The sequence below is a fragment of the Podarcis raffonei genome, chromosome 8, assembly GCF_027172205.1.
Source record: "Podarcis raffonei isolate rPodRaf1 chromosome 8, rPodRaf1.pri, whole genome shotgun sequence".
NCBI lineage: Eukaryota > Metazoa > Chordata > Lepidosauria > Squamata > Lacertidae > Podarcis > Podarcis raffonei.
Window position 1 is genome coordinate 10,485,325 of NC_070609.1, and position 25,247 is coordinate 10,510,571.

The 25,247-nt window shown below is 44.0% G+C and overlaps 2 protein-coding genes across 2 annotated transcripts; both read left to right on the forward strand.

Moving 5' to 3' along the window:
• The first annotated feature begins 2,383 nt into the window (after positions 1-2,383).
• Positions 2,384-13,447, forward strand: LOC128419032 (uncharacterized). The gene is made up of 6 exons (XM_053399276.1): positions 2,384-2,487; positions 2,553-2,905; positions 6,156-6,568; positions 11,013-11,044; positions 11,395-11,441; positions 13,194-13,447. Exons 1-6 carry the CDS (start codon positions 2,384-2,386, stop codon positions 13,196-13,198), a joined length of 954 nt encoding a protein of 317 aa, XP_053255251.1. The 3' UTR covers positions 13,199-13,447.
• A 567-nt stretch (positions 13,448-14,014) lies between these two features.
• LOC128418324 (uncharacterized) lies at positions 14,015-24,438 on the forward strand. The gene is made up of 6 exons (XM_053397864.1): positions 14,015-14,605; positions 17,089-17,460; positions 19,597-19,692; positions 21,059-21,141; positions 22,093-22,134; positions 23,328-24,438. The coding sequence occupies exons 1-6, from the start codon at positions 14,527-14,529 to the stop codon at positions 23,373-23,375; spliced, it is 720 nt and encodes a 239-aa protein (XP_053253839.1). The 5' UTR covers positions 14,015-14,526; the 3' UTR covers positions 23,376-24,438.
• Positions 24,439-25,247: the final 809 nt, after the last annotated feature.

A 25,247-nucleotide genomic window follows, 5' to 3' on the forward strand; every position in this document is an offset into this window, starting at 1 on the left:
AAAGTATTTTCTCTGGTCTTTCCTGAACCTTCCAACATTCAACTTCACTGAACACCTCCGAGTCCTAGCGTAGGGTTGCCATATTTCTAAAAGTGAAAATCCGAACACAAAAATGGTTGAGCTTTTTTAGCCCAAAATTATTGGGCAAAACAAAAAAGAGGGAGTTTTTGAGCTATTTTTAAGTGTCCAGATTTTCACAGACCCTTTGGCGATTCCCATCCGGACATTGCTTCCGCCTGCAGTATTCCGGCTATGTCCGGGAAATTCCAGACATATGGCAACCCTAACTTACCTCCCCTACCCACCCACCCCCAAACCATGTCTGCCAGCCACTGGAAGGAGCATGTGCGATTTTGAAGTGAGAAAAACCCAAAATTGAAATTGAAATTCTTTGAAATATTTTATTGTCACTTGTACAATTTGTATACAGTGAGATTACTCGAGCACTCCCCACTCAGCTCTCTTAGTCTTAATTCCCCTCGTTTACTGACATACACCCACTAAACCCAAAAGTCAGTTGCCCTGTTGTTATCTTTTCATTCAGCAGCCTAACAGCCCACAGATAGAAGCTGTTCTTTACCCTGTTGGTGCTTCTATATCTTCTGCCTGAGGGCAAGAGATCAAAAAAGTGCTGGCCAGGGTGTGAATCATCCCTGAGAATTTTCCTCACTCTCCTGAGGCAACGTTCTTCCGCGATATCATCCAGCAGATTCACGGGACAGCCCATAATATCTTGTGCTGTATTCACCACCCTCTGTAGGCACTTCCTATCAGTTGATGTCAAACCAGCGTACCACACCGTAATGCAGTATGAAAGGACACTTTCTATTGTTGACCAGTAGAGGAAGATAATCAAATGTTGATTGACATCGTTAGAATAGAATCATAGAGTTGGAAGAGACCACAAGGGCCATTGAGTCCAACCCCCTGCCAAGCAGGAAACACCATCAGAGCACTCCTGACATATGGTTGTCAAGCCTCTGCTTAAAGACCTCCAAAGAAGGAGACTCCACCACACTCCTTGGCAGCAAATTCCACTGTCGAACAGCTCTTACTGTCAGGAAGTTCTTCCTAATGTTTAGGTGGAATCTTCTTTCTTGTAGTTTGGATCCATTGCTCCGTGTCCGCTTCTCTGGAGCAGCAGAAAACAACCTTTCTCCCTCCTCTATGTGACATCCTTTTATATATTTGAACATGGCTATCATATCACCCCTTAACCTCCTCTTCTCCAGGCTAAACATGCCCAGCTCCCTTAGCCATTCCTCATAAGGCATTGTTTCCAGGCCTTTGACCATTTTGGACCATCGTTCTTTGGCAATATTCTGAAATATGATAACCTTTCCTCCATCCCCTTCTCCATCCCCTTGATAAATTGGGCTGTCCTTTTCTGAGCCCTTTTTGCAACTGTGCAATATTGTTTTACGTACAGCGGAAGTCTGGAGGCAGTTAAGACCTGGCAGCCTCTCTTGGGCTGGGCATCTGTGTTTGTCTTGTGGCCTCATCATTAAAAGGTAAAGGGACCCCTGACCATTAGGTCCAGTCGTGGCCACCTCTGGGGTCATGGCGCTCATCTCGCTTTATTGGCCGAGGGAGTCAGCATACAGCTTCCAGGTCATGTGGCCAGCGTGACTAAGCCGCTTCTGGCGAACCAGAGCAGCACACGGAAACGCCTCCCACCAGAGTGGTACCTATTTATCTACTTGCACTTTGTGCTTTCGAACTGCTAGGTTGGCAGGAGCAGGGACCGAGCAACAGGAGCTCACCCCGTTGTGGGGAATTGAACCACCGACCTTCTGATCGGCAAGTCCTAGGCTCTGTGGTTTAACCCACAGCGCCACCCGCGTCCCTGGCCTCGTCATTAGCTGATGCTGAAGAAGCCACGGGCTCCTTCCTTCCCCTTTTTCTTCTGCCAGATGCCCACCAAAAGCTTTTGCTCCCTTCTCAACTCCACCAGCACATGACCTGGCACCCAACAAGAGGGCTGGGAGTCAGGAGAGGGGGAAGCCCAGCTCTGCCTGAGTCACACTGAGGACAGGATGCCCCTACCCTCCCATGCCCCTGTTCCACTCCTGGGCTAGCAAACCACCCCCTGGAGCACTCGTGGGGGGTTAACAGGAAGAGCAAAGGAACCCGGGCATAGCTGTCAACGTTTCCCTTTTTTTGAGGGGAATTTCCTTATTCCGAATAGGATTTCTCGCAAGAAAAGGGAAAAGTTGACAGCTATGAACCCAGGCATCCGGCTGACAGCACTGCTGTCCTGTCAAGCAAAGCCCCCAAAATGGAAAGGCAAGCAGGGCATCTGTGGCTCACCTGGACCCTGCGAAGGTGTGTTGCAGGGGGTTGGGCTAGATGACCCTTGGGTCCCTTCCAACACTACGATTCTATGAAGAGCCCCTGGCAGGCAGCCCTCCTCCTGGCCGCCTTCATCGACGTCGTCCGCATCCGCGCCGCCCCTTTCGTCGACATAGTCCCCATCCCTCTTTTACCGTCGGGGCCGCCCAGGCGTTCTGTTTATTGCGCATTCATGACGCTCCTGGACTCCTCGATTCCAGGCCAAACGCGGCTGAGCTTCGAAAGCGCGGCGTTGACCATCGCGGCTTCGCGCTCCTCCCTCTTATCCCTTGCCCCCGACGTCCGCGTATAGGCGACAGCGCAGCGGTCCCCCGACCTTGCCAAGGACGCAGGGAAGGAGCCAGCCGGCTGAGTCGGCTCGCGGTGGATGGAAGCCCGGCCCCCGAGGAAGGCAGGGCCGGGGAGGATCAGCTCTGGGCTGCCCGCAAGCGGGCAAACGAAGAGGCCCCCACCACGAAGCGAAGCCCCGCCATAGGCAGGTTGGACGTGCGTCCGGCCCAGCCTTGGAGACCCCCGGGATGGAGGAACTGCTGGCGCGCAGCGCTCCTCGCAGGTAAGCAGGATCGGGACCAAACTGACGGATATGGTTATGGTTTCGTGCTGCGAAGCTCCCAGCACTTTTTAAAACGAAGAGCGGGGGCCAGAGGGAGCAGGGGGGCTGCAGAAGCACTGAGACTTATTTCAATGTATGCGTGCGCGCGTTGCTCCTCTGATCAAAATCGCACACGCCCCTTCCAGCAGCTTGCAGACATGGTTTGGTGGAGGTGGGTAGGAGAAGTAAGTACTTGACTCTCCGCCACCCCATGGCTATTGGCAGAAGTGCCAACTTGGTGCCCATGGGTGCCCGGGGCCGCAGATGCCATGCAGCGTACATGGCCCTGGCACCGAAATTTGTGGGTGACCTGCCCCTTCATGGGGAATTTTGTGGGTGCTCGGGCACCCAAGACCCCAGGAAGTTGCCTATGGCTATGACTATTGGCAGCTTTTGGATCGGGGGTTTCCCTTGAGCACGGTGCTATTTCCCTTTGGACTTCATTTCTGCTGTCACTCAGTTTTGTATCAGAAGAATGTTATGCAGGATGACCATAGCATAGAGAATTGAATACTCCCGACAGTTGAAATTCTCCACTCGGAGAGGCTGAATTCTGCGCAGGCTGAGAGCCTTTGCCTGGGGCTCCTTATTTTGCCTAATTGTTTTGGGGGTGGGGGTTTCCATCTGCCAGTCATGGCAAAGAACATTGCAGCGTGCAGCAAAGGCACCATCTTCCTTCCTTCAGCTGAGATGGCATCGCTGGTTCATCAGCTGTGGCTGACACTCACACAGCCCTGTGTTTTCGCAGTGGGTGGTGAGGTGGGGTACCAATTCCTTGGCTACCCAACTTCAGAATGTGGGAGGAGTGGGCAAAGGGGTGAAGACCCTGCGTGTGAAAACTTAGGACATTTTTTTGTTTCTTCCACTCTTATTTGTACATTCAAGAATGTGTGTATTGCAGTTGTGTGGTGTGTTTTTTGTTTTGTTTTTTTAAATTAATTTTTATTGCATTTTCAGTTTTAACATAAACACAATTTCCATACATTTTTAAAAAACCTCAAAGACACCCCTTGGTGGCTCTCACCAATTGATATCCTAACAATTAAAAAGTTAAATATGGAATGTGAAAGATGGACATACGAAGATCTCCTAGTTAAATCAGAAAGAGGGTGGAAAATTAGACCGTATGAAGAGTTAAAGGACAAATTAACTGGATGGATACAATTTCACCAAATTAATGCGTTATGGTACGATCATAAAAAAACAGGGATGAGTGAAAAAAAGTCCAGGTACCAGGTGGAAATCTTAGAAAGTAATACTAAACTTCTATCCAAAATGTATAACCAACTGTTAGACTGGGAAACTAAAGACGAAGAGGTGAAAGGAGTCATGGTCAAATGGGCCAGAGACCTTGGATATAACCTGGAGTATGACAGATGGGTAAAACTTTGGAAGAAAGGTATGAAGTTCACAGCGTGTGCTGCTCTCCGAGAAAATATGGAGAAAATGATGTATCGTTGGTACATCACCCCGGCAAAACTGGGGAAGATGTACAAGACCGGAGACAGCACATGCTGGAAATGTAAAACTAAAGAGGGTAATTTCTTCCACATGTGGTGGACCTGCGACGAAGTGAAAAGATTTTGGGGACAAATTTATGATGAATTAAAAAAAATACTGAAATATACCTTCCCAAAAAAACTGAAGCGTTCCTTTTAGGTATGATCGGAGAGGAGATCAAAAATGAAGACCAAATATTCTTTCAATACGCAATGGTGGCTGCCAGGATTTTATTAGCACAAAACTGGAAAACCTCTAACATCCCCACCGTCAGAGAATGGCAAATGAAACTATTCGAGTATACAGAATTAGCGAGAATGACACAAAAGATCAGGCATCAAAAAAAAATGTAAAGCTCATGAATGATTGGAATATATTTTTAAGTTACATTGAAGTTAATTTGGGTATTACTAAAATCACAGTGGGCGGAATTTAAAACCTGCGATGTATAGAGCAGATATAATACAACTGCAGAAAGGTTACGAGTTTACCTAGCCTAAACTGAGATGGAAGGAAGTCAATTGAGTGATGTTTGTAGGTTTGTTTGTTTTATGTCTATTTGTGTTACTTCAGTTTTTCTTTTCTGTTGATACTATTTTTTCTTTTTTATCTATTACTTTTTTAATGTCTTTGTGCTCTTTGATGTTGTTTTCAAGAATTCAATAAAAAGATTATTAAAAAAAACAAACTCAAACCTCGCTCTATTCGAGCATCGACTTCCTCCCACCCCTTTTTCTGACTTCCATACATATTTACTTTATTCTTAGCATTTCCATAACAACTTTTTTTACCTTCTCTCTTGTTTTTTAATTCACCTCTTTAAATGTAAATCAGTTCCTTATATTCTCTTTACAAAACATTTCAACTCAAAGCTACAAACGTTTTCAAATGTTTACATTGTTCTTTCAAATATACTATAAATTTGCTCCAGTCCTTTTGAAACGGTTCATCACGCTGATTCCGGATCTTCCCCATCAGCTTTGCTAACTCCGCGTATTCCACCATCTTACTCCTCCATTCTTCCAGTATTGGGCTCTCCTCTGATTTCCATTTCTGAGCCAAAAGTATCCTTACGGCCACTGTGGCATACTTAAACAGGTTTACATCTTTTGGGGGGATTTCATCTCCAATTAAACCTAACAAGAACATCTCTTTATTTTTTATTAAAGTTATATTTCAAAATCTTTCTTAATTCATTATAAATTATATCCCAATAGGCTTTCACCATGGTACACGTCCACCACATATGATAGAAATTCCCCTCCTTCTCCTTGCATTTCCAACATTTTTTATCCTGATTTCTATACATTTTAGTGAGTTTGGCTGGTGTTATATACCAACGGTACATCACCTTTGTTACATTTTCTTTGAGTGACATACATGCTGTGAATTTAATTGTTTTTGTCCACATTTTTTCCCATTTTTCAAAACCAATGTTATGTCCCAAATCTTGGGCCCACTTAATCATAACACTTTTTACCTCCTCACCCTTTCTGTGCCACTCTAGTAAGAATTTATACGTTTTCGACAATGTTTTTCTTTGACTGCTCAACAATTCCGTCTCTATGTGTATTGCAGTTGTTGACATCTCTTTGATGCAGTGAAAGAGACTTTGGGGCCGTCCGTGGATCTCTGAAAGAGAACAGAACTGTGCTGAAACTAGGACTTTTGTTTGAAGTGATGTCTCCTCTTCACTCTCTCCCCTTTACAGCCTCCATCCTGAGTTCCTGCTTCCTCTTGACTCAAGCCAAGGGCGAGAAGGAGACGGTCATCAAGATGGACACGGAACACCCAGAAGGAGGAGGCAGTGTCACCTTCACACCTGTAGACCTTGATGTGGGGAACCTTAACACCTTCATCTGGTACCGAGGGGAAACTGAGGAGACTAGTCGAATCTTTACTTATATACTAGTACCATCTAGAATACAGAATAATGGACCTTCCTTCACTGAGCGGGAGACTGGGGGCCTAGACAGCTCCCTTAACATCAGGGATTTATGGCTAAATGACTCTGGACTCTATACATTGACTGCTAAAGTATCTTCGGGAACGGTGATAGGATTTATAGTCTTAAATGTCTTAGGTACGGTGTCTACTTTTAGGATCCGCCTTACCTCTATTACTGTAAGTTATTTTAAACTGTTTCTAATATTGTGTGTTTTAATATTATAGCCTGCCCTGGGAACTAAGGGCCCAGGGTGGGTAAATAGTGGTAACGGAAATAGTAATCACAGAATTGACTTTATAATCTGAAACACACACAGAAAGAGAGACATCGCACGTTCTTTTGTAATTCACGGAAATCTGTAATAAAAATTGTTTTTTTAAACAAATCATAGAATTGCAGAGTTGGAAGGGACCCCAAGGGACATCTAGCGCAACTCGTTGCAATGCAGGAATATGCATGGAGAAGAGTGATGAGGGAGCCCAACAAATCCATCTGCATGTCACTACCTGGCAGCCCTGCTGACCTCATATTCCATAAACTGGGAACGTTAATTAATGCCGTTGCGATCTTGCTTGTTAACCTTCGGGTAGAGTTGCTTAGTCGGTTACTGGTCCTGTTAATACTATTTTGTAATTTCTGCTATATTGTTGTTTTACCCGTTTTATTTTTATCGCTTTGCTCCCTGCTCTGGGGTTGGAAAAATCCAATGAAGAACGGGATAGAAATACTGCAGCTTAACCAGAATGGAATGGAAGGTTCTCGTGTGCAGGGAAGCCTGAATGTGCAATGCACACAGGTGCATTTGTCCATGCAGGTCACCCTCCAGCTGCATTCGTGGAGGGATGTGAAGAGAAAGTTTGAGATGCTTCACTGCAGCAAGGCCACAGACAAGCTTGGGGCAAAGTTGCCACCTTTTTTCTTTCTTTCTTTGCTCCTGCCTTTAAAAGTAGTCAGAGCAGGCAAGAAAGATTCTGGTGATACTCTTTTTACCACATACAGTCATACCTCATGTTACGTTTGCTTCATGTTACATTTTTTTCAGGTTGCGTCCCGCAGCAACCTGCAAGTACTAGAAAGGGTTACTTCTGGGTTTCATTCCTCGTGCATGCGCAGTAGTGCTAAATCGCGCTTTGCACATGCGCACAAGTGCCAAATCGCGCTGCGCAGATACGGCGCTTCAGGTTGCAGGCTTTTCACGTTGTGAATGGGCCTCCAGAACGGATCCCGTTCACAATCAGAGGTACCACTGTATCTCCATGCCAGGGAGGGGGAAAAAAAACCTTTAGCTATTCATCAAGGCTGTTCTGAATCAAATAACTGGCAACATTAGGTTGATGTCCAGAAGAGCTGGTTTCGCTGAAAATTGCCCTATACTCAATGTTACACATGTGGAGAACAAGCAAGAAAATAAAGGAATTTTGGAATGTAATCTATAATGAGCTTAAAAAAATGATTAAGGTATCCTATCCTTTATTTTAAAAACCGGAGGTGTTTCTCTTAGGGATATTTGGCCCAGATATACCTAAAAATGCGAGAGAATTATTCTTGTATGCTATTGTAGCTGCAAGAATATTAATTGCATCAAACTAGAAAGGAGAGAAAATTCCAACAAAACTGGAGTGGCAAAGTAAGTTGTTGTTGTTGTTGTTGTTGTTGTTTAGTCGTTTAGTCGTGTCCGACTCTTCGTGACCCCATGGACCAGAGCACGCCAGGCACCTCTGTCCTCCACTACCTCCCGCAGTTTGGTCAAACTCATGCTGGTAACCTCGAAAACACTATCCAACCATCTCGTCCTCTGTCGCCCCCTTCTCCTTGTGCCCTCCATCTTTCCCAGCATCAGTGTCTTCTCCAGGGAGTCTTCTCTTCTCATGAGGTGGCCAAAGTACTGGAGCCTCAGCTTCACGATCTGTCCTTCCAGTGAGCATTCAGGGCTGATTTCCTTAAGAATGGATGCATTTGATCTTCTTGCAGTCCATGGGACTCTCAAGAGTCTTCTCCAGCACCATAATTCAAAAGCATCAATTCTTCGGCGATCAGCCTTCTTTATGGTCCAGCTCTCACTTCCATACATCACTACTGGGAAGACCATGGCTTTAACTATACGGACCTTTGTTGGCAAGTAAGTTGTTGGAGTACGCCAAATTGGCAAAAATGACAGTAAAACTGAGAGGTTCTACAGGGCAAACTTTTATTAAGAGATGGGATATGTACAAAAAAAAACACCTTATAAATTACTGTAATAATATAATGCCAGTGGGAGGACTCAAATGAATTCTGTGGTATGTTGACTAACAAGAGAATACGATATTGATAATTGACAAAAGCAAATAAAATAGAATGTTAGAAGGATGCTGGAATGAAGTTACATGGCTTTAGCAGAAAGGTTACAAAGAATTAAGTAAAAATAGATTGTTAATGGGTCAAAGTGGAAAATTTAAGGTTAAATTGGGTTAAGATAAATTATGGAACAAAAAATTGTGTAAGATGGAATGGATTTGCTGAAACAGCTAATTGAACTAGAATACAAAAAAAGGGAGGTGTGAGGAGGTCGATGAAACAAGTAAATGAAAGATAAAGATAGGGAAACATTGGATGTGTTTTTAAATGCTTGTTTTTCTTTTTTCTGTTTTACTGTATTTTTTGTGTTTTTTTGTTTTTTATGTATTTAATTTTTCATTTTTTCATTTTTCTTCTTTTTCTGTAATCTCTAAAACCTTAATAAATATTATTTTAAAAAAAAGACAAAAGCAAATAAAATAAAATGAATATTAATAGTGTGCTAGAGAGATTAAGCGGTAAATACACGATGGGGTGGCAAGAAGTCATTGGATACTTATGTAAGTGGAATGTGGAGTGATGATGTAACAAATAGCACAATTATTATTATTATTATTATTATTATTATTATTATTATTAACTTGTATGTTTGTTACATCTTTTTAATCTCAATAAAGCAATTTTAAAAAGAGAAAAAAAGAAAATTGCCCCATACTCATGTGATCAACTGGGGAAGGAAAATCATGGACACATACTTTCCAAAGCTCACAGCACCTTTCTCTCCCGTCTTGCAGATGTAGAGGAGGCTGACTCCCATCCCCAAGCGTCAGTTTTTGGAATCATCCTAGGTTGTATGATTGGAATCGTGGCCATGGGAGGTCTGGGGTTGTGCCTGTACCCCAGGTTTCACTCATCGTAAGTCTGCCGTTCTGGTCCCCTTGAATCAGGGTGCCCCTGAATTTGCCATCTCCCCCTGGTTCTCCGGGAGGTTCCTGCTCTGCTTAACTGCTTTGAGTGGTCTCTCTGCTCACGCTCAGGGTTTGAGGCTGTCTCACTGTGGTGAGCCAGTGTGGTTAAGAGCGGTGGACTCGTAATCTGGTGAACCGGGTTCGCGTCCCCGCTCCTCCACATGCAACTGCTGCGTGACCTTGGGCTAGTCACACTTCTCTGAAGTCTCTCAGCCCCACTCGCCTCGCAGAGTGTTTGTTGTGGGGGAGGAAGGGAAAGGAGATTGTTAGCCGCTTTGAGACTCCTTAGGGTAGTGATAAAGCGGGATATCAAATCCAAACTCTTCTTCTTCTTCTTCTTCTTCTCCTTCTTCACTGGTGTCCCGCCCCACACTTCTCTTAGAGGCATTCAGTGCCCTGCTGTTTGCGCCTCCAAGCCAAATGCACAAACACCAACCAGGGTTGCCATATTGAAGAGGGGACAGAGGAAGAAATATCTGCTTCAACTATGACACTCGGGCAGGAGAAGTTGCAGCAGCTGAGGTTCCCTCTTCTCAATAGTCCACCAAAGGCACCGTAGGCCTATCCTCTGTTAAACCTGATGATTCTGATACACAAACATTTGCAATGAGTAAATGACCACATCAAGCACCCCTCCAAAATTGGTCAGAAACTGTACACATTGGGTTGACTTTTCAATTCTAAAAAATAAAGGTAAAGGACCCCTGACAGTTAAGTCCGGTCGTGAACGACTCTGGGGTTGCGGCGCTCATCTCGCTTTATTGGCCGAGGGAGCCGGCATTTGTCCACAGACAGTTTTTCCAGGTCATGTGGCCAGCATGACTAAGCCGCTTCTGGCAAAACCAGAGCAGAGCACGGAAACGCTGTTTACCTTCCCGCAGGAGCGGTACCTGTTTATCTACTTGCACTTTGATGTGCTTTAGAACTGCTAGGTTGGCAGGAGCAGGGACAGAGCAACGGGAGCTCACCATGTCATGGGGATTCGAACTGCTGACCTTCCGATCGGCAAGCCCTAGGCTCTTGAGGGGTAGCTAAGCTGTGACCTTCCAGATGATGTCAGACTCAATAAATGTCTGATTGAGGAAACCTTCCTTAATGGTATTTTTTTGCCATTTGCGGAGTTCCCAATATCTAGAGGAAATCCTAGCAAGGCATTTTCTTTGCACCCCTAACCCATCTCAGGCCACTCACCCTGCCTGCTTCCACTAATCTAATAAGAGTTGTTCCTTCCGTGGTCTCAGCCTTTGAGCAGAGGGTTCAAAAGGAGCAGAGGGTTGTGGGTTTTCAGTGCCTCCTGCTTGGCTCTGGTGGGCTTATTCTCCTGGATCTCTCTCTGTTCCCTAATGCTCTTTCTGTCCTGTTTCTGTCATTTCAGAGCAGGGCGTCGCTGACACAAAACCCACCACGGTAAGAATGATATACATATGATTCCTAATGTATTCAGACTCCAGAGTTTTGGTCCAGTCTCTAGAACGGAGTAGGAAGGGGAGAGGAGGGGGTTTGAGCCAAAGCAGAGCAAAGTGAAGGTCTTCCTTCATCAGAAGGAAGTAGGACATGGGTGAGGAACTTTTCCAACCCAGCGAGCCAGATCCTTATTTCCATGAGTCCTGTGGGACAACTTTGACATGTAGGCTGGATCACCCATCTACCAGTCACCTGACATCCACCCCCTCAGTGTGTCCTGCTTGGTTCTGCTGGGCTTGGGTTCTGTCTGTTGTATGTTCCAGGTCCGTGACTTTTTCTCTTTGTAATTTCAGACCAGTGCTTCAGTGCATCGGTAAGAACAAAATACAAACCCACATTGGTAAGGATAGAACAATGGTGGTCCCTAATATATGCAGACTTCAGCATTCTGATTCAAAGTCTAGAAGAGGGAGAGGGGTTGAGTTGCAGCAGAGAATGTCTTCCTGCAAAGGAAGTAAGAGCAGGAGTGGAGAACCTCTTCAGCCCAGCAGTCCAGATCTTTATCTCCATGAACCCCCCCCCCCCCGGGCCAAGTTTGCCAGGTAGGCTAGGTCACCAACCTGTCAATCACATGACAACAATGAATATGAATTTCATTTGCAAGCAGGTTCCTTTGAAGTCACTTAGAAACAAACTTCAAAGTGTGGGCCACCTTTGGAAAGCAATTTTCCAATCTATATCAGTTGATGCAACCCCAGGATAAAGACACCCATGTTATTTGGAATAAAACTTGCAGCATTTACTGAGGACAGACAAATGCTCAATACAGAGAATAATCCCCAAGAAATACAAAATATTATAAGAGCTCTTAAAACCAACAATTCACCAGGCTTTGATGGTTTACCTGCATAATTTTATAAAAACATTTTCAGATAGCAGTACTGTTAAAATTCCCGTATTTTTCGCTCTATAACACGCACCCAACCATAACACGCACGTAGTTTTTAGAGGAGGAAAATCCGTAGGTATGCCACCCGTAGGCATTCCCTCCATAACACGCACAGACATTTCCCCTTACTTTCTAGGAGGAAAAAAGTGAGTGTTATGGTGCAAAAAATACGGTAAGCTGTTTAACTATTGTAAGCTAACTAAGGTAATATAAGAATCTTGGAAAGATGAAAAAATAAGCTTAATTCATAGGAAAGACAAATATCCAGCATTACCCTAATCTTATAGACCAATATCATCATTAAACCAAGATTTCAGAATTCTTGCTCCAATGTACACAAAAAGGTTAAAGTTATTTTAATGTATAGACATCCAGACCCATGGATGTTATTATAGGTTGTTTACTATCAGTTAACGCAAGAAAATTCTTGTATTTAATAAATGAAAGAAATAGAAATAGCTTTGGTTTTTCTTAGATGCTGAAAAAGCTTTTGATAGGATAGAAAGTAATTATTCATACTCCCTGTTGGATAAATTAAATACGGGTGTTCCTTTCTTGGAATATATCAAAGCTGTTTCTGGAGACCCATGCACAGTTTTATATATAAACAAACAAATATAAATAAATTCCTGAAATCATTTTTGAGGAAGCAGAGGCCCCCCTTACATCTTTGCATTTTTTTGTGCGCTGAACCACTGACAAAATTGATACAATCTGCAAAAGAAGCACCGGAAAAAATGTTAAATCAAATACCAATGCTGGTATTCATAATACTGATGTTGTGTGAAGTATATATGTATTCGATAATACTATGTACCTATGAATTTGTTGAGTTTATGTGTTTGTTGTGTTTTTTAAGTGAAATTTAAAAATATATTTAAAAGGAAGGATCTAGAGCTTGGCTGTTATCCTGACACCTTTACACTCGCTGGCTGGATTACTGTAAGTTGGGATCAAGTTTGATGTTTCCTGGATAACAGATTGATCGTTGATTTCATGCTTTCCCTTATAACCCTGCAAGTAGAAGGTTGTGAGCTCTGTTGTGTCATCGTATTTGCTTTTGAAAAATTCAATGAAAGCTAGAAATCCAGGGAACAGCCTTGCAATAAACACTCAAAGTGCTGCACCATTAGAGCCCTCCACACAGCAATGTGTTTGAACCTCCCCTTGGTCCCACTGACTCCTTCTTATGGTCTCTTGCAGGGTGAAGACATACAATATTCAACACTAGCCTTCAAGCCCAACCACCCTTCTCAGCCAGAGCCAGCGGCCGTCCGGCCTTTGGAAAGCAACATAATATGCTCAGAAATCAAGAAGAAATGATCAGGGATAATTCTCCCCTGGTGCTCTCCTCAGTGCAAACATCTCCTATGACTCACCTCCTTTGCCTGGATTGTTTTGGGGAAGTGTGTTGAAAAAATTGGTTTCCTTGTCTGAAGAGAAGAATGTAGAATTCTCCCACAGTCGCCTGGTGCAATAAAAAGTTTTAGCAGTGGGACCAAGTGGTTCAAGTGGTTTTTGCCCCCCTCGCCTCTTCTTCCAGCTCCGCCCCCCAGTGCCGCTTCTCTGGCCCACCACAAGGTCTGAGGGACAGTGGACCAGCCCGCAGCTAAAAAAAATTGCCGGCTCCTGACCTAGGCTCATTGTGTATGAAGAGAGCATTGCTCAAAGACAACAGTCTTGATCAGAGATAATGGGATCTTAAGGAGACAGTCACCTGCTCATAGCAGTAGATGATATGAGGTGGCCAAAAGCTTATTTGAGGGTGCAGGGCATATAAGTCTGCTATCCTAACCATGCCTACTCAGAAACAAGTCCTACTGAATTCAGTGAGGCACACTCCCATGTAAAGTGGGGTTAGGATTGTGGTCCCAGTCATCTCCTTGATGGGGAGAGCCAGTGTGGTGCAGTGGTTAAGAGCGGTAGACTCGTAATCTGGGGAACCGGGTTCGCGTCTCCGCTCCTCCACATGCAGCTGCTGGGTGACCTTGGGCCAGTCACACTTCTCTGAAGTCTCTCAGCCCCACTCACCTCACAGAGTGTTTGTTGTGGGGGAGGAAGGGAAAGGAGAGTGTTAGCCACTTTGAGACTCCTTCAGGTAGTGATAAAGCACGATATCAAATCCAAACTCCTCTTCTTCTTCTCCTTGAGCTCTTGTTACGAGCTTTTGTGCAAAGAAGGAACTGAGAACAAATCCCTCCCTCCAACTTTTGATCTCCAAGTGGGGCCAAGGGAAGGAAGTTTGCCTCTTCTTCAACCCTTCTGGGTAGTGCCGCCTCCTTCCTTCCTTCCCCTTTCTGCCGCAGCCAGAAGCCGGGCCTCGGCTCTGGTCTCTGCCCCACAGCCTGTCCCCTGGCCGGCTAGCTTCGGCACAGAAAGAGATGTGAGGTGTGGGCTCCTGGTGCCAAGTTCCCCACCCTACTCTGTGCCCGTCGGGGGCTCTTGCCCGGCACAGAAGCAGGAAACACAGGAGCACCAGAAAGAGGAGGAATCCAGGAGTCAGCTGAGGGGAGTATCCTCTGGATCAAAGTCTGAAATGATGCAGGAGAAGCCGCGGTGGTGTGCTAGGGCTTCGCTGGGGAAGAAGGGCTCATGGCAGGCCACACTCTTCAAAGGTGAGATGGATAGGGATCCTAAATAGGAGGAAGGAGACACAAAGAGGGAGGGGAAATAGGTGCTGGGTTTTGATTCATCCTATGCCGGAAGGTGGCTAGTCTTTGGTGGCTGACTGTACAGCTCCAGCCACCTATTTCCCAAGATTTTACTGCAATGCGCTCTACGTGGGGCTACCTTTGAAGATGACCCGGAAACTACAACTAATCCAGAATGCAGCAGCTAGACTGTTGACTGGGAGTGGCCGCCGAGACCACATAACACCAGTCTTGAAAGACCTACACTGGCTCCCACTACGTTTCTGAGCTCAATTCAAAGTGTTGGTGTTGACCTTTAAAGCCCTAAATGGCCTCGGTCCAGTATACATGAAGGAGCGTCTCTGCCCCCATCATTCTGCCCGGACACTGAGGTCCAGCGCCAAGGGCCTTCTGGTGGTTCCCTCACTGATAGAAGCCAGGCAGAGGGCCTTCTCGGTAGTGGCGCCCACCCTGTGGAACGCCCTCCCACCAGATGTCAAAGAGATAAACAACTACCTGACATTTAGAAGACGTCTGAAGGCAGCCCTGTTCAGGGAAGTTTTTAATGTGTGACATTTTGATGTATTTTTAATCCTTGTGGGAAACCGCCCAGAGTGGCTGGGGAAACCCAGCCAGATTGGCGGGGTACAAATAATAAATTATTATTATTATCTGCTATCTGATAGCACAAAAAGAGATTTCGATCTCTCTAAGGGCGATAGGCCACATTCACAGTATGCATTTAAGGCACTGTGATACCACTTTAAACCATCATGGCTTCCCCCCAAAGGATTCTGGGAGGTGTGGTTTGTTAAGGGTGCCGAGAGTTGTCATCTGACTTCTATTTCCCCTCTCAAAACTACAATTCCCAGAGATGCCTGTGAAGAGGGATTGACTGCTTAAGCTACTCTGGGAAGTTCTTTGGGGCTGCAGTCCAGCAGTGAGCAGGACACACACACACTCATACACACAATCACTTTAATAATAATAATAAATTATATACCGTTCTTCATCTGAAGAGCGCAGGGTTGTTTACATATAACTTTGAAAAACCATAACATAACCTTTAGAGGAGGCCCTTTTCTCATTCCTGCCCCCCTCACAGCCAATCTTGGTTGGGATGTAGGACAGGGCCTTCTCAGTGACTGCTCCCAAACTTTGGAGCTCAGTTCCTAGAGAAGTTAGACTGGTTTCTTCCTTCTTATTCCAGCATGCTTTTGTTTAGTCGTTTAGTCGTGTCCGACTCTTCGTGACCCCATGGACCAGAGCATGCCAGGCTTTTAGGAACTGACTATTCTTAAGGAAAGGGCTGGTGCTGTGATGTTTTTACTGTTATTATCTCTATTTTTAATAGATCATAAATGTGTGTTTGGGTTTGTGTAATTATCTTTTAATGATTTCCCCCCCTATGTTTGTAGCTTTTGAGTTGTCATCTGTGTTATGTACTGAAGTTCTCACCCTGGGCCAGCAGGGGGATACTTTAGATAGTTATGCAAATAAGGGATCGAAAGTGACGTTCAGTGATTGGATAGTTTTAGAAAATTGTTATAGTTACGTTGTACTGGAGCTCTATACAAGCAGGCTGACTGAACCCTTCAGTTCAGTTCTGTTCTGGCCTGTGAATAAACAAGAGCTGTCTGAAGAATTGCTGTGTCGTCTGATATGTTCACCCACAACCTAACAGTCTGGGGAAAAGCTGGGTTATAAATAAATATTATAATAAATATAACAACAACAACCACACACACACATGCACATAGGGAATTGTTTTATTATGTACTTGAATTGTGAATGTTTACATTTCAATATTTGTGCAATTTGTTTTTATAATCTATAATCCACTTAGAAGCCTATTTTAGCATATAGTGACATATTAGCATATTAGTGACATATAAACTAAGAAATTATAATGGAAAGAGATGGAAAGAAGATAAAGTCCCTGCCAGAGAAGAATGGCAGATCAAGGTTGATGGATTGTGCCGAAATGGCTAAAATGACCGGAAGAATCAGAAATAAGGAAGACCAAAGTTTTAATAAGGAATGGGGAAAATTTTATTACTTGTCTTAAAGACCATTGTAAACAGTTAAAATCGTTAGTAGGGTTGGAATATCACTTGTAGTTTACTGGTGAATCTTGGACACAATGGAGGGATAGAAGATTTGGATTATGATTTGATATGTTAATTGGATGCCTTTTATTGGAGAATTAATAAACGTTCTAACAAAACAAAACAAAAAAGATTTGGATTATCATAAAAGATACAGGAGGAAACGATTAACAATAGGAGCCACAAAGGGGAGGAGATAACTCCAAGAGATTCTTTGGAATCTTGTTTTTATACCGTATGTTGGATATGTGACTGTAAAATTTTAATCTGAAAAACCGAATAAATAAATTGTAAAAAAGGGAAAGAAATTATAATACGAGGATGTGTTTTTGCTCTTCTTTCCCCTGCTTCATGCTGCAGCCTCCATCCTGAGTTCCTGCTTCCTCTGGACTCAAGCCCAGGCCAAGACTGGGATACCTATCAAAGCTGAACCAGAAATACTGCAAGAACGAGAGAGTGTCACATTAACACCAGGAGATATTGATGTGACCACACTTCGTAGCTGCAAATGGTACCGAGGGTCAAGTGCTGACGAAAATCGAATCTTCACCTATTTCCTAGCTCCGGTGATTTCACAGAAAAACGGATCTGCCTTCACTGACAGGGAGACTGGAAGAAGAGACTGTTCCCTTCGTATCACAGATTTAACACCAAGCGACTCTGGAACCTATACACTGGAAGCAGAAGGACCTCTGGAACACAGAACAGGGGCTATCAATATAACCATCCCAGGTATGATTAGCTTGTTCTCCAGTCATTCTGACCTTTTATGCACCCAAATCTGCCTCCTCTACTGAGCTTCGAGGGCCAAATGACTCTGGAACCTATACATTTAATGTTTTAATGTTGTATTTTAATCTTGTTTTTAAGTTGTATTCTTTCAATTTGTTTTTATTATTGGTTGTTAGCTGCCCTGAGCCTGGCCTTGGCTGGGGAGGGCGGGGTATAAATAAATTATTATTATTATTATTATTATTATTATTATTATTATTTATTATTATTATTATACATTGAGAACAGAAGGGTCTCTGGGTTTTGAAACAGGGAGTGCAAACCTAGAGGTCTCAGCCATGATCCCCCCAATCTTTTAGGGGGTCCTATTGGTGCCTTTAGAAGTTTCTTCCCTTTTATCCCTCCAAATGTGTCCTCTAAGCAACTTCTGGCTAGGTCTCTGAGCATTTCTGCTGAGGGCTGAGTGAACTTGCCCCCAGCACAACTGTCTCCAAGGAGAAGCCCTGTCATAACTGTTGGGTTCATTAACTGCAAGCAAATCGTGGAGAATTAGAAGAAGAAGAATGTTTAGGTCAGATATTGAAGGCAGGTACTTTTAAGAAGGTTCCTGCCGCAATTCCATAATTCCTAGCACAACACGGTGGTTCTGGAACATGCCCTGGGTGGTGGTAACTCCATAAAATGGAGCCTTTTGATTGAGGGTAAGGTCTCTTCCCGCTTATTAAACCCCTCTTATGTGGCAACCACAACCCTCAGTTTTTGCTTGACTCAAGCCCAGGGCAAAACCCCAACGGAAATAGTTCAGTTGCTGCCTTCATTATACACCTTTAGGCGCCAAGCAAAAACGTCCCTCTTCCTGCAGGCCTTTGGCTGATTGGCATCCGGTGCCCTTTTAAATGTGTGGCGAGGGGGGAATTATTAGTTTGTTGTTCTTATTTTTATCATGTATTTTGTGGGTTTTTTAAATTGTTGTGAACCGTCCTGAGATCTACGTATAATGGGTGGTTAACAATTTTAATTAATTGATTAATAGTAAAAATGGTGGAGCCAGCAAAGCCAAAAGAAAGGAAGAGTTTCTGCCCAGATAGGTTATTCATTACTAGTGCTCAGGGTGTTGCAGGAATTTATGTATAGCTTGGGGGTGGGGGTTGCCCCTCCAGCAGATATCATGCACATGCAGCCCACTACCAAAATCAGCACAATCACTTTTGTGACTTTTGTGATTTGTCCCCACAAAACACTTCCTCACAGTTTCTTCCTATCTATTCAAAGGGCCTTTGCTTCACAATACCAAATGTAAGAATTCACTGATAGATGTATCTGTGTACTGGCTCACTGGGAAAACTTCAGAAATTCATATAGACATGTGAGCTCAGCTACTCAGCAGTCCCTCTGCCTCTGGCATCCTGATACCTGAGTGCCAGACAGGTAGCCATTCCAGAAATAACAAACCCAGATGAAGACAAAAGGGTGTGATTAACTTGGCTGGGAAACAGGGAAATGTAAATATCTTTTTTGTTACACTTGATGGGTGTTTGGTGGAGGGCAAGGGGAGCCATGGGGCAGGGTCCAGGATGCTCAGATTACTGCCACCAGACCTCTCTTTTCATGATGTAACCATGATGTATGAGTGATGTAGTTTTGGGGGGGGTGTAACATGGGGATTAGCAGCTAATAAAAGTTTTGGGGCTCTTTTGTTCAGGGCTTTCATCTTGTTCCACTTTGCAGCAGGTGGGAGTCCTGTCGCGACAGTCTTCAATAAAGACCAAGCCGACTGGCTGCTGTTTTGCTCTGGTATTCCTGGCTGGTGTCCTTGTTTTTTGGCCAAGGGAGCCCTCAGATTTCTCCATTAACAAGGGTCCTCAGATGGAAGGAAACTCAGCCATTGCCTATTACCAGCCTTCACTTAAGGAACAGATCCATGGTAGCGCCCGCTCTGGATGGGAAATTGCAGGGCCTGGGTTGTCTAGCTTTTAAAAAGAGAGATTCTTTCATTTCTGTGTTTTGCATCATGACTATGTTATTCTTTCCTCCATTCACCTCAAAGGCCTTGATGTGTTTGAAAAGAGACAGTCAGCCAGATGGTCCTTATTGCTGCCATTGCTGCGTTCCTCAAAACCTTCTTTCTGGTTCCAGATTCTGCTGTGCTGAAAGCAGGAGTCGTTTCTCGGATTGTCATCGGGTCTCTGGTTGCGCTGACGTTGTTTGGAACACTGCTTTGTGTCTTGTTCTGTGAGTAAGACGTTGGAAGTGCGGAGCCTCAGATTCCTGGGTCCTGTCGCCAACTACTGGAGCCCAGGGGTATTGTTGGACAGGGCAGGGGCAGAGGGTCCGCAGAAAGCATGCATAAAATATGTTTGTGCTAACTTAGACATAAATGCCACATCATCATCATCATCATTATTATTATTATTATTATTATTAATTGATATCCCGCCCATCTGGCTGGGCTTTCCCAGCCACTCTGGGTGGCTTCCAACAAAATATTAAAATACTGTAATGCATCAAACATTAAAAGCTTCCCTAAACAGGGCTGCCTTCAGATGTCTTCTAAAAGTCTGGTAGTTGTTGTTCTCTTTGACATCTGCTGGGAGGGCGTTCCACAGGGCGGGCGCCACTGCTGAGAAGGCCCTCTGCCTGGTTCCCTGTAACTTGACTTCTTGCAGTGAGGGAACCGCCAGAAGGCCCTTGGAGCTGGACCTTAGTGTCTGGCCTGAACGATGGGGGTGGAGACATTCCTTCAAGTATACTGGGTCGAGGCCGTTTGGGACTTTAAAAGTCAGCACCAACACTTTGAATTGTGCTCGGAAATGTACTTGGAGCCAATGTAGGTCTTTAAGGACCAGTACAATATGGCCTCGGTGGCCACTCCCAGTCACCAGTCTGGCTGCTGGATTCTAGATTAGTTGGTGGTTTCCAAGTCACCTTCAAAGGTAGCCCCACATAGAGGGCATCATACTTTTCTGTGTATAAGACTAGGTTATTTTATTTAAAAATTATGTTCAAAATTGTAGGTCGTCTTATACACAGATACAATTGCCCCCCCCCCTTTCTCAATTTGGAGTCCCCAAAATAGGGGGCGTCTTATTCATGGGGGTATGTTATACACAGAAAAATACAGTTAGAGCATGCAAGCCATCCATGTCACACACACCCCAAAAAATCTTCAGTTAAGTCCCTCTTCCATTTATTTATTCCCCTTTTAATTTTCTGGCAGATCCTGCTCCAAATCAGTTCTGCTTCTATCATCTCAATTCTTTACCCCAATATCATCCCTTTTTATAAAGAAAAAAACTAAAGGAGAACTGTAAAAACTTAACAAAACTAGCAGGACTGGAATAATATCTTCAATGTAAAACAGTAGAGATATAAGAATAATATACGTGATAAGAATGTGATAAATATACCAACTGAAGGGAGGGAGGGAAGTCAAGACTCGGCAGAGTCAAAGGGAATACATCGTAATGGTATGGATAGTTGGGAAAAGAATACTTAAAGAAAACAATAAAACAATATTTTAAAAAAAGAAAAACATAAAAGCAAAACTCTCTGTAGGGTGAATGTTCAGGTTTGATTCCCACTTTTCTTCCTCCTTCAGGGGCCTGTCGCCTGAGATTTAAGACTTCTGCGCAGGTTGTATCTGCACCTCCTTTACATGACGATGTTCCCTTTTCTGGACAGGTGAGACCTCAGTATAGCGAGGGAAGCCGTTTGCACTGCCAAATCCTATTCCAAGTCTATTTTCAGCATGCAGACTATGTGCAGTCCATTTAAGAACGTGAAAGGATTGCAAGGGCCCTGCCCCAAGGAATATACAATCAGTAAGGCAGGAAAAGGATTAGCAGTTGACAACTCAGCAAAGAGGGTGGGATTGGGACACGAAAAATCGGCTTTCTAAAAGGGAGGCTGCCCTCCTCTGCGGCGTTAAAAAATGTTTTGCAAGCCTGCGTCTTCCCAGGGTTCACCTAAGCCTCTTGATACCCGCCTTCATTTCTCAACGGATCCATTTTGGTTCAATTTCTGTTGCCACACAGCACTCAACCAGAGCCAGGGCCTTTTCAACACTGGCTCCAGCCTGGTGGAACACTCTGACTCATGAGACCAGGGCCCTGCAGGATCTGATTTCTTTCTGCAGGGCCTGTAAGACAGAGTTGTTCCGCCCGGCCTATGGCTTGGAATCAACTTGATCCCCTTCCCCTCTATCCTTTTTCATTTCTCCTTCTGTGATGGAACTCCTATTTGGGGACATCCTTGGCTTTTTCTGGCCCACGTAGAACCAGTCTGGATAGTTGGCCTTGGTGGAGATTTGACGTTTTCATCCCCAAAAAGTTTTTGATTTGAGTTTCTTCTGAAATGAGGCTGCATTTTCATGTTGTATTTTAATCTTGTTTTTAAGCTGTATTTTTAATCAATTGTTTTATACCTGGTGTTAGCCAGGTATATTATTATTATTATTATTATTATTATTATTATTATTAAGTTTGCTATTAGAACTAGCCATATTCAGAATTCAGCACTAACGTACTGTCTGGGCTCAACAGTTCACCAGTCCCTGCTACTGGTGCTGTTGCTTAATGACCAAGAACTGTTCTTTAGCATCATTACTATTACTGTCATTTGTATTAAATCCAGGTCAAGTCTGACAGCTCCTCTGATCCCAACCGCATGTACCAGGTAGGTGAAGGTCCTTCACATTTATCCTTCTCTCAGAAAAGACATGTGATCCCATGTGATCTCCTCTCTCAAAGGGACATAGCCCTACCAATCTTCTTAAGTCCTCAGATGACTTTGGTCTCTGGCTGAAACAACATCCTCTTTAACTCAGCAACATGGTTGACTGGGAACTGTCCGTGGTCCTGATTTACCTGGCCTGACCAAGCCCCTGAGCCCTAGCAGAATAAGAGAAGCAGAAATTTTCAGACATGTACGCGAACACCTCCTCCACATATGCTGACCTTGTAAAGTAACATCTTGACATCCAAGATGATGGGGGATGTCATCTGATGCTTTTCCCTTCCTCTTCCTTTCTTGGTTAAAGGTTGTTTGTCTTAAGAACTTAGAAGAGTTCTTAAGACAACTATCAAAACTGACGGGAAGAGTTAGAGGAGTACTGAACCAGAAAATATTTGGAGAATGGAGAATATTTAAGGATTATATAAGATCATATTGTACCAATCACACCATATTAGCAGAACTTGAGTGATACTTGTAAACACAACAAATACCGTTTGTGGTGTAGACGGGAAGAATATTAAAGAATATAAAACTGTGCGAAAGAAACGACAGTATAAACAGTACAATGAGAATGATTGGAAGACTCGTTTTGTCAGAAGTCCTTTTTATTTAAGTGTTTAATTAAGTATTAATTAGGAAGATGAAGTTTTTTTATGTACATAAATTTGCTTTTTCTTCTTTCTGTATTTTCTTTTCTTTTTTCTTAATTCTTTTTTCTTTATTTTTCTTTTTGTAGTACGAGATTGTAAATTCTTTGTAAATTCTTTGTATAAGTGTGTAATTTAAATGAATAAAGATTATTTTTAAAAAAAGAACTTAGAAGAGTCTTAAAATAAATAATTAAAGTACAAATAATTAAATTTTCAAAGACTCAGGACAATTTTATGGTAGATAAGTCTATAAACGGCTATTAATATGGCTGGCTGTGTGGTACCTCCACGGTTAGAATCATAGGCTCACAGAACTGTAAAGTTGGAAGGGACCCAAACGGTCATCTAGTCCAACCCCCTGCAATACTAGAGATGGCCATTCAACCTCAGTGGCCAACTTCCCAGGATACCCAGGTTAAAAAAGAAGAAAAGAAAGTTTTGCTCTCGGTGCTTCTGTCTCATGCAACTCCATTTTGTCCTCAGGCCCTCCAACAGAGAGACCAGCCAATGTACAACCAGCCGAAGTGGTAATGCATGAACCCACCAATGTCCATTTTACTTCTGAATTGGAGCGTCAATGGAAGGGCACACCCTGGAAGTCCAAAGTACAGCCCCCTGGTTCTCTGGTTAAAGGGATCTTGTGGAAGGGCAAAGGAAGCGCTGCCTGATACCTTGGAGATCCAGTGGGAATAAAAGTTCTGAGCTAGCTCTGAATCTGCATGGAATAGCTTCCGATGCCCTACTCTGGGAAGCTCTCCCCATAACGGCCATTAAATTCATCAAAATGTTACTTGTGTGGCCAGTGACTGAGTCTGCAAATATAGCTCATGGCATCCTTTGCCAACCAGGTGCCTGGCAGATGTTTTTGATTACAACCCCCATCAGATCCAGCCAGCAGCCTCTGGGGAGCACCTGTTTCTGGATTAAAGAAACAGAAAACCATATTCCATTTTTTGCTATGGACGGAGCTGGTCCAAAAGAATTGGTTGCCTGAGGCAACAAGAGTAGTTGAGCATTTCTTTTTGGCAAAGTTGTTGAGCTTGCAAAAGTTCTTCCTTCTTGGCCGCAACAAGTAATTAGCAATTTGTTATACTTTCAAATCAGCTGCCTGAGGCTGCTATTTCACTCTGCCCAATGGAAGGGCCAGCCCTGGCTAATGGGCCAGCTGCCTCCTTTCTTGGTGGTGTAAGAACATGCCCCAGGGTCAAGGTAAAGGACCCCTGGATGGTTTGTCCAGTCAAAGGCAACTATGGGGTTGTGGCACTCATCTCGCTTCAGGCCAAGGGAGCCGGTGTTTGTCCACAGACAGCTTTGTGGGTCATGTGGCCAGCATGAATAAACCGCTTCTGGCACAACGGAACACCATGATGGAAACCTGAGCAGCGCACGGAAATGCTGTTTACCTTCCCGCCGCAGTGGTACATATTTATCTACTCGCGTGTGCTTTTGAACATGGTATATCCAGTTGGTTAGGACTGAAAATCCAAGGAAGATGATCGCTTAAGTTCGCAATGCTTTGCCCAGGCCTTCTCCAACCCATAACCCCAGAATCTCTGTTTCATTTGCTTTTATATATTTTATACAGTGGTACCTCAGATTACTGCAGATGGTGACAGCAGCCACGAAATTAAAAGACGCCTGCTTCTTGGGAGAAGGGCAATGACAGGCCTAGACAGCATCTTGAGAAGTAGAGACGTCACCTTGCCAACAAAGGTCCGTATAGTTAAAGCCATGGTTTTCCCAGTAGTGATGTATGGAAGTGAGAGCTGGACCATAAAGAAGGCTGATCGCCGAAGAATTGATGCTTTTGAATTATGGTGCTGGAGAAGACTCTTGAGAGTCCCATGGACTGCAAGAAGATCAAACGCATCCATTCTTAATGAAATCAGCCCTGAGTGCTCACTGGAAGGACAGATCGTGAAGCTGAGGCTCCAGTACTTTGGCCACCTCATGAGAAGAGAAGACTCCCTGGAGAAGACACTGATGCTGGGAAAGATGGAGGGCACAAGGAGAAGGGGGCGACAGAGGATGAGATGGTTGGATAGTGTTCTCGAAGCCACAAACATGAGTCTGACCAAACTGCGGGAGGTAGTGGAGGACAGAGGTGCCTGGCGTGCTCTGGTCCATGGGGTCACGAAGAGTCGGACACAACTAAATGACTAAACAACAACCTCAGATTAAGTACTTAATTCATTCCGGAGGTCCGTTCTTAACCTGAAACTGTTCTTAACCTGAAGCACCACTTTAGCTAATGGGGCCTCCTGCTGCCGCTGCGCCGCTGAAGCACAATTTCTGTTCTCATCCTGAAGCAAAGTTCTTAACCTGAGGTAATATTTCTGGGTTAGCGGAAGCGTATGTAACCTGAAGCATATGTAACCCGAGGTACCCCTGTACTGTTTTATT